Source organism: Malaclemys terrapin, chromosome 4 (assembly GCF_027887155.1).
Source record: "Malaclemys terrapin pileata isolate rMalTer1 chromosome 4, rMalTer1.hap1, whole genome shotgun sequence".
NCBI lineage: Eukaryota > Metazoa > Chordata > Testudines > Emydidae > Malaclemys > Malaclemys terrapin.
In genome coordinates this window covers 35,075,400-35,084,657 of record NC_071508.1, presented here as the reverse complement: position 1 = coordinate 35,084,657, position 9,258 = coordinate 35,075,400, and the positions used below count along the sequence as shown (strand labels likewise).

Genomic DNA, 9,258 nt, shown 5'->3' with positions numbered 1-9,258 from the left:
TAACTGAGCAGATTCAGTCCCGAAAAAGATGTCATTAGAGCAATGCCCATTTGTCTCACACCAGGAAACAAAAGTAATGTCTGGGAAATGACAAATTAAATATAAGATTAAAGTGTTAAAAAGGTTTCTTGTTTATATTTTTAAACCAGCCTTCAGTAAGGTGCTAGTGAGCTAAAAGCAACGATACCCACACACGTATTTAAAGCAATTTGCGATCCTTGTAGCAGAGGCATTATAGAAGTGCAAATTATTGTTATTTCTTTGTGATTATTATAAAGTGCTACACGCATGGATGGTCCTTTATGTCAAACACATAGTTGGGCCAGGCCAGATCATCTTCCCAAGCAATAGGATGTATTATTCTGTCATGAATTGAGACAGAGAGAAAAAGTGTGTGTGAGTGCATGCGCCGGCTGGCTGCTTGCGGTCATGGGGGAATTCTGAGGGGGGAGGTTGGATAGCCACAGATGGGGCCCGCTGTCCTTGTTGTGTAGCAGAGACACATCCCAACCCCGGGCACTCCCAGCAGCAGAACCTGCTGAGTCACGCTGAGCCAGGAGTCCCCACCTCTGCTGCGCCTGCCTCCGCTTGCGCGCGCGGGCTGGGCGTGGCCTTCCTACGCGCTCTACGACGTGGGTATATAAGGCGGCGGCGGGGGCTGTAGCGTTCAGACCACGCGACCCAGACAGACCCGAGCTCCGGAGGTTCCTGCTTCAACAGTGTTTGGACGGAACCGCCGCCGCCGCTCGGACCCCCTCCGACCCTTGTATCCTCTCGGCTCCCGTAGCAGCAGCAGCAGCAGCAACAACAACAAGAGCGGCGCCATGTCTTCGTCTCCATCCCAGGTGCGACAGAACTACAACCAGGACTGCGAGGCGGCCGTCAACCGCCAGATCAACTTGGAGCTCTACGCCTCCTACGTGTACCTCAGCATGGTGAGTGCCGGGCCGAGCTGCGGGGGGGCCCGGCCGGGCCGGGCCTCGCCTCCTACACGCACCTCAGCGCGGGGACCGGGTCTTTTACAGGCACCTCCCCATGAGGAGCGCCGGGGCGGCTGTTTCAGCGCCGCGGGGGGGCACGGTCCGGTCGGGTCAGTACTTCCCCATGGGGGCGATGGGCCGGGCCTCTACCAGGCACCTTAGCAGCGTGAGGAGACACCGAGGGGTGGGGGGGGCCGCCCGCGCTCTCGCCTCCTTTGTTGCTCGGCGGGCGGCGGGCGGGGCGGGCCCCGCGGGGGGAGGGTGTCAGTCTTGTCCACGCGCCCCTGCCCCGTTCCCCCCCCCGGGGCCGGGGCCGGGTCTGTGCCCGCCGGGGGACTCGGCACCGAACAGGCCCCGGGGCGGAGCCGCGTGACGCAGCTGATCCGGCCCAGTCCCGGAGCTGCCTGGCCCGCAGGGGAGGCGCCTCTTGGCAGAGCCGCGGCGGCGGGCGCGGCCCGTGTTTATCTGCGCGCTGCAGGCAGCGACCCCTGAACTGCCCCGCGGGGCTGTTATCGGCGGCAGCCCGTCCTGGGGCCGGGGCTGGAGCAGAGCCTGCTGGCGAGGCAGCTACCGCCCCTGGGCTGGGTCCCTCGCCCTAGGGCTCTTCTTTCTGGGAGGGGGCTCCTCTTTGTAGGTACATTGTGACTCTTTATGTAAAGGGTTTTCTCCCTGCTGGTGAGGCCTAGTATTGAGCTTAAGATGGTAGAGCACAGCCCATAAATGTATATTTCACTCCTCAGTAATGGACTCGGACTCTCTGGTCAGAGATGCCCCTTGAGGTAAAGAGAACTTCAGACTACTTTTGATAGTAGATGGGAGTGTTTGGTGTACATCTGAGGTGCCATATGAATTGCCACAACAGCACTAGAAACTTTCAAGTATCTGCTAATCCAAGTATAATGATTCAGAGTTGCTTGGCATTTGAAATAAGAGAAGAGCAGGCAGGGTTTTGTACATATTGCTCCCTTCAGTTGTGAATTGACCTCAACTAAGTAGGTGCCTACTGCTCTGTACAAACACTGTAAACAGCGATCCCTTGACCTTTATTCGTTTGCAGTGGCATCAAAGTTCTGTTAGATTAGTTTTTAGGTTAGCTTTATCACCTGCCCAGTGGCTTATAAAACTAATGTGGCTGTTGCAAGAAAAGTACATTTGCAGAGTGACCCTTAAAATGCTTCTCAATCAGCTCTGAAGTAGATCACTCTGGGATTTTTCCAAATGTCCCAAATCTCGTCATGTTCAGACTTCAAAAAGCACCAAAGTGTGGTTAAGAAGTTTAAAGAACAGAATATGCTTTTTAACATCTGACCTAGAGAAAACAAGATGTCATACGAACATAGCACTAGGTCCTGTATAGAGCTCAAAACATAATCCAGTTTAGCAAAAAAGATAATTTACAAACATGTTCCTTTCTCCAAAAGTGAGACCAGAACTTTCTTTCTCTCCTTTTTCTTAGCGCATCTTCCCCCCCCCCCCCCCCCACCACCTTTTTTAAAAGCACAAAGAAACATCAGGCCAAAAACTTGTTGGCGCAGAGCCGGCAGTCTCTGCATGGCTCTTCTGAAGCCATGACATGTCCCAGCCGCTTCTAGGCAGAGGAACAGCCACAGGGGCTCGGTATGCAGGCTCTGTGCACTGCCTCCATTGTGAGCGCTGGCTCCTCAGCTCCCATTGGCTGGGAACCAATGGGAGCTGCGGGGGTGGTGCCTGTGGGTGGAGGCAGTGTGCGGAGCTGCCTGGCTGGGCCTCCTGCCTAGGAGCAGCAGGGACTTGTTGCTGCTTGCAGGGAGCTGCACAGATCTGACACTCCAAAACCCCTGCCACACCCAAACTCCCTCCCTCCATTGGTAAGTAACTCTTACTTAGCCAGCATTTTGGACTAACTGGCACTCTCCACATTCCCCCAGCTTGCCAGATAACAGATTATACTGTAGTAGTGGTGTATAACACAATTCATACATGCTAAACTGATCTCTTCAGTTTCTCTTCCTTTCTACTGTCAGATTTTTTTAAAGTATGGTGCTCAGAAGGGATACAGTTCAGCCTTTTGGGGGGTGGGGGAGAGAGTTAGCAGAAATCTAATTGGCTTCATAATGCAGGTGACAGGGAGAGCAGGGGTGAAATGGCTGGGCATGTGTGCACCAAGTCACTCTTAGGAGCACAGGTATCAAGGTGCAGTCTGCTACAGAGTGAAAGTTACTCCACACCCCAAAGCCTGTTAACTTGACAGAGCTACAGAGTGAAGGCAACAGTAGGAATAACAGAATTCAGTTGATTATTGAGATCTGCATTCACAGGCTCACAGACTGAAGAAGTCTTGATTGTATTTTGTTTTCAGTCTTTCTATTTTGACCGGGATGATGTGGCTCTAAAGAACTTTGCCAAGTATTTCCTGCATCAGTCCCACGAGGAACGTGAGCATGCTGAAAAACTCATGAAGCTGCAGAACCAGAGAGGTGGTCGCATCTTTCTGCAGGACATCAAGGTTAGCAGCTGTGCTAAGGAGACTGCTCAAGGGCATGAAGTGTGGTATGGTAACTTCCTCTTCTGGTCTGCTCCCAGGCTGGAAGAGAGGGGCTATGAAAACCAGTATGGGCAAACAAGTTACTAGTAGTGTAACAGTAGGCACATAGATATTTTGTGTATTATAAATTTGTGAATAGGCACTAGGAAAAAAGTTGCAGGGTGGAGATGTGGTAAATGACCATCCATGATAGTTTGATACTGGTACTAGTTTCTCCGTATGTAAGTCTTTCCTGTGATACCACTACACATCTAGTCTAAAGCCTTGGCTACACTGGCAATTTACAGCGCTGCACTTGCTGCGCTCAGGGGTGTGAAAAAACACCCCCCCCCCCCCCCCCCGAGTGCAGCGCTGTAAAGCGCCAGTGTAATCAGCGCTGCACACTCGCTCGCAGTGCTGCAAGCTATTCCCCTCGGAGAGGTGGAGTACATACAGCGCTGCGAGAGAGCTCTCGCAGCACTGCCACGGCAGCGCTGTGAATCCGCAAGTGTAGCCAAGGCCTTAGATGATGTATTTAGAGCTGCTTCTACCCTGTACAAGAAATAACCACCTTCCCTGCTAGTCTCTTGCAGGTCATATCAACTAGAGCTCTCCCTCAGCCCAGCTTCTGTTTTGTCTTGCAAGTGATGTTAGTACTCTTAGATTCGTGGTTGCCAGGGAAACATGACTATTATGGTGTTTCCAATGGCATGCTATGCCTTCACTGCATAATTCCATGGGAGCAGATTAGCTGAGTCTGTAATCAACATATCACTAAGCCAGTCTGGATAATTTTGTATCAGCCACGTGATATAGAAATGACTCTTTAGAGATTCAAAATTCTTAATTGTGAGTCTCAAATATAAAGTAAAAATAATAAAGGCATTCAGGAGAATCCTTCTAGAAGCAATTGAACTGTTCTGTTTTTACATATCCCCAGTGCTATAACAGGTGTCTTGAGCATCAGTCTGGTCAGAAGACTGCATGTTGCAAGGGCTTTCAGAACACCAGTAATTACTTACCACTACTATCTTCACTTCCTAAATAAAATCAGGGGTCAGGAGCACTGGCTCTTGCATAACAAATATTCTGGTTCTCACTTCCTTGCCCCTTCTTTTGGAGACCTGGGTTGGCTTAAAGCAGTGGATTATCTGGCTGAAGACCAGATTTCCCTGTAGTACTGAACTGCTGGTGAGTCTTCTCATGATACTTAATTTTCAGGCTGCACACTAGGTCACTTTTGCCCATGTATAGAAGCTTCATTTCTTGAAATCTATTTGGAGCATCAGTCCTCTAACTAGATAGTATCTAGGATCTACCTAGATAGTAAATCTGTCATCTGTACATATGTGGCCTTATATTAGCAGCTGTCACTAATGTCAGACCTTCTCAAGAGACACCAATAAGATCACTTTGGAGAGATGCTTAGATAATGTGGTGCTAACAAACTTGGATAGATTTGGGACTCTTTTTAAACAAGGCGAACACTACTGTAGTCTAAGCAGAGTGTTTAGTACTATGCTGCTCTGAGGTTATATAGATTCTTGAACTGCACCTCCATACTGCCATTATGGCAAAAACATTCCTAACCATCTGGTAAGATGGACCATAGTTCAGAAAGGTAACTTGCCAAACTTAGACCTTCAAAGTCCAGTGTTTTGGTTCCAATGAAATTCTGTTGAACTGAGTTTGTTCTCACTACCCTGCTGCTGTGCGTGACCTCTGATGGCAGCTAAGTTGTGGTTGTGTGCTGTCTCTTTTCTATGTTAGAAACCAGATCGTGATGATTGGGAGAATGGGCTGACAGCAATGGAGTGTGCCTTGCACCTAGAAAAGAATGTGAACCAGTCACTCCTTGATCTGCACAAGCTTGCAACTGACAAGAATGACCCTCATGTAAGTGGAAGCTGAAGCTGTGATTGGAATGTGGTTATGCAAGCCTTTAACGATGGAGGGTTATTTGCAGGGGGGCGGGGTGTCTAACCATGCAATCGGTAACACAAGCAGGGCCTTCCCCCAAATCTGAGGAAAGGGTAGAATTCAGAGTGGAGCAACTTAATTTGAAGGAGGGCAGCCTGCAACTTAGTCCCTTTACTATAGTTAATATAAACATCCACTCAGTCCTATGAAAAACATTGACAGAACTGATGGGTTGTTGAATTGGCTGATAAAGCACTGTGGTGTGCATGTGGGTGGCATTAGGCTGTCTTGCAATCCTTTTCTCCAGCTATGTCTTGAGAGAGCTGGCTTGTTCAACAGCAGAGAACCTCTATCTGAACATATTTCTGGAAAGCTGACTGAAAATAATGCTTAGCTAGAGTGATAAGCATAACCAGCTCTTTGTTCATATCTCAGTAGCCTGTGACTGGCTGTGGATTCATTCTGATTCTCCGCTTAATATGACTCTAATAGCTATCTAAGATGCCCATGAAGCTTTGGGCTGCTCTTATGCACGGGAGGTAAAAGTAGCTGTGAATCCTGAATTAATGTCTGAAAACTTGCAGGTCTCCTGTGAATACTACAACTTTATGGAGACTCCTCAAAGCTGGAAACTTAAACAGAATTTGGAGGGGAGTGGGAAGAGGTTGATGACTTGGTGATGCATGAACATGCATTGTGAAAATCTGAGATTCAACTTTAGAAATTCAGGGGCAAGCATAAGATCAGGGGATTGAGTAAATGTACCTAGTTTTCTTAAATGGCTAAAGGCAACTTGAACACTCCCAAGTATTCAAAGGGTGTAAATAGTAAAGGTTGTAGTATTTAAATTTCTAAGTGGAGGCTTCCATAGCTAGAAATAATTGAAGGAATAAGAGACCAACTCTAGTATAGTCTTGGGCAGTGGTGAAAGCTGCTTTGGAGTTGGTTGTGATGTCAGTATAAAACATCCTGATTCCAAAAATGAAACTGGTATTTATCCAGTTAAACACATAATCATTTCTGGTATCTAAGGGCTTTTGTGCACAGAGCTGTAATGTGGAGTACAGAGGTGATTACTAAAGTACACTGTATTGTGCATTAATTAGTCAATGTAGACCTTGCTGCTGCACACTAAAGATCTTGTCTGAAACAGCACATGTTAAAGCAAGCTAGGGAACATTATAAAGATTACTGATTACAGTACATATTACTGTAACATGTATAATGCCATACTCATTAAGGTATATATACAAAGAGCTCCAAAAACCTGGAAGCTTTAGACATACACAACTCCACTTACTAAAAAATAAACCCTAAAAATTAAATTAATGAACCCCTGGAAAACAGAAGCCCTGTCAGTATACTACTGGGCACTGGGATGTGCCTATGTATAGGTGATCTGGGATCTTTCACTTTCAAATAATTTGAGATGTTTTGGGGTCTCTGGTAAATGAAAGGCTTTTCTCCTTTGGTGGTTCTAGAGTATAACCCTGTCTCAAGGAGGTGGGGGGGGCAGTCCTTTTCTCCCCTTGGAAAGAACCATGTAGTACGAAATCAAACTCCCATGCCTAATGAACTGGCTTAGGAGGTAGTGCCATGCCCCTTTCCCAATCATACTCTGGAAAGTGCTAGAACCCAAGATCCATTCTTTGATTGTCAGGACCTCCCCTTTGGCTGAATAAATAATACTGATGAGTTAAAACTCTCCTTCCTTCTTTCAGTTGTGTGACTTCATTGAGACCCACTACCTGGATGAGCAGGTGAAGGCCATCAAACAACTGGGTGACCATGTGACCAACCTGCGCAAGATGGGGGCACCCAAATATGGAATGGCAGAGTACCTCTTTGACAAGCACACCCTGGGGGACAGTGACAGTGAGAACTAAAGCCTCAGCATAGGCCACCCATGGGTTTCAGTAGGTCTCCTAGCTTGCCCAGCAGTGCATGCATCTACTGTTTAGATAATGTCATCCTGTACCAAAAATCACACCTTTGTTTCTTTGTGTTTGTAACACCTTACATCCAATAAAGTGACTTGTTTCAAGTTTTTCATTTGCCTTGCACTGTAATATGGGAGTGAATCCTACATGTGGAGATTTCACAGCATATTCCTGACTTATTGTGGGATGACCATCTCAGAATGGGGGTCAGCTGTGTGAATACACTAGTGGGGGCACTGACTGGGCACTATTCCTCTGGGTTCACCACAGATCACAGCCTATGACTTAAGTTTACAATGTTAAGTAAGTAGGGGCGGTGTTCCCTACCACTAAGACCTACTGTAGGTATTAGTCTGTAAGTATACATGCACTTGGTGTATAGAGAGAAGGCTTAGCTAAAAACTGCAGTGGGAAAGATAATCATAAAGGAAGTATCAAAGAAAAACAATCTCTGCTCTCCCACTCAAAGGTTTGTCCCCTGACCTCTTTACCCATACCACCCCCAGAAGCTTTGAGAAACACCTTGCATTATTAGCTAGCTTCCTGTGCTGAAAAGGCATGGGGAAGAAAAGCTAGGCAGGTGAGTAGAGAATAGAAGAATTGTGGACTAATATTCTTCAGCAGGAGGTTTTCAGGCTGCCTCTAAAGACAACCTTCTGCAGGGAAAGGAGTGCCTCACTTACAGACAGCCCCCCCCCCCCCCCCCCCAGCCTGAAGCAAATACTTACCAGCAACTACACACCACACAACAAAAACACTAACCCAGGAACCAAACGCTGCTACAAACCCCAGTGCCAACTCTGTTCACACATCTATTCAAGGGGCACCATCATAGGACCTAACCACATCAGCCACACCACCTGGGGCTTGTTTACCTGCACATCTACCAATGAGAGGTGTGCCAGCAATGCCCCTCTACCACATACATTGGCCAAACTGGACAGTTTCTACACAAAAGAATATCTGGCATGAGGAATCACAACATTCAAAAAAAAAAAAAAAAAAAAAAAAAAACACTTCAAGCTCTCTGGTGACTCAATAACACATCAAAATGGCAATTCTTCAACAAAAAAATACCTTAAACAGACACAGCTGTGAAGCTGCAGATCTGGAATTAATTTGCAAACTAGATACATACAATATGATGGGGGCTAATTTAGTTACAACCAGTCAGGAAAAAGATCTTGGAGTCCTTGTGGATAGTTATCTGAAGATGTGCATGCAGAGGTGGTCAAAAAAAGCAAACCGGATGTTAGGAATCATTAAAAAGGGGCTAGAGAATAAGACTGAGAATATATTATTGCCCTTATATAAATCAATGGTACGCCCACATCTCAAATACTGTGTGTACAGATGTGGTCTCATCTCAAAAAGGATGTACTGGCACTGGAAAGGGTTCAGAAAGGAGCAACTAAAACAATTAGCGGTTTGGAACGGGTCCCATATGAGGAGAGATTGAAGAGGCTAGGACTCTTCCGCTTGGAAAAGAGGAGACTAGGGGGATATGATAGAGGTATATAAGATCATGAGTGATGTGGAGAAAGTGGATAAGGAAAAGTTATTTACTTATTCCCATAATATAAGAACTAGGAGTCATCAAATGAAATTAATAGTCAGCAGGTTTAAAACAAAAGGAAGTTCTTCACGCAGTGCACAGTCAACTTGTGGAAATCCTTACCTGAGTAGGTTGTGAAGGCTAGGACTATAACAGCATTTAAAAGAGAACTGGATAAATTCATGGTGGTTAAGTCCATTAATGGCTATTAGCCAGGATAGGTAAGGAATGGGGTCCCTAGTCTCTGTTTGTCAGAGGATGGAGATCACTTGATCATTGCCTGTTAGGTTCACTGCCTCTGGGGCACTTGGTATTGGCCACTGTTGGTAGACCGAATACTAGGCTAGATGGACCTTTGGT

The 9,258-nt window shown here is 46.7% G+C and overlaps 1 protein-coding gene across 1 annotated transcript; it reads left to right on the top strand.

The window, feature by feature from the left end:
• Nucleotides 1-662: 662 nt before the first annotated feature.
• Nucleotides 663-7,450, top strand: FTH1 (ferritin heavy chain 1). The gene is made up of 4 exons (XM_054026243.1): nucleotides 663-935; nucleotides 3,319-3,465; nucleotides 5,254-5,379; nucleotides 7,125-7,450. Exons 1-4 carry the CDS (start codon nucleotides 825-827, stop codon nucleotides 7,287-7,289), a joined length of 549 nt encoding a protein of 182 aa, XP_053882218.1. The 5' UTR covers nucleotides 663-824; the 3' UTR covers nucleotides 7,290-7,450.
• The last annotated feature ends 1,808 nt before the right edge of the window (nucleotides 7,451-9,258 follow it).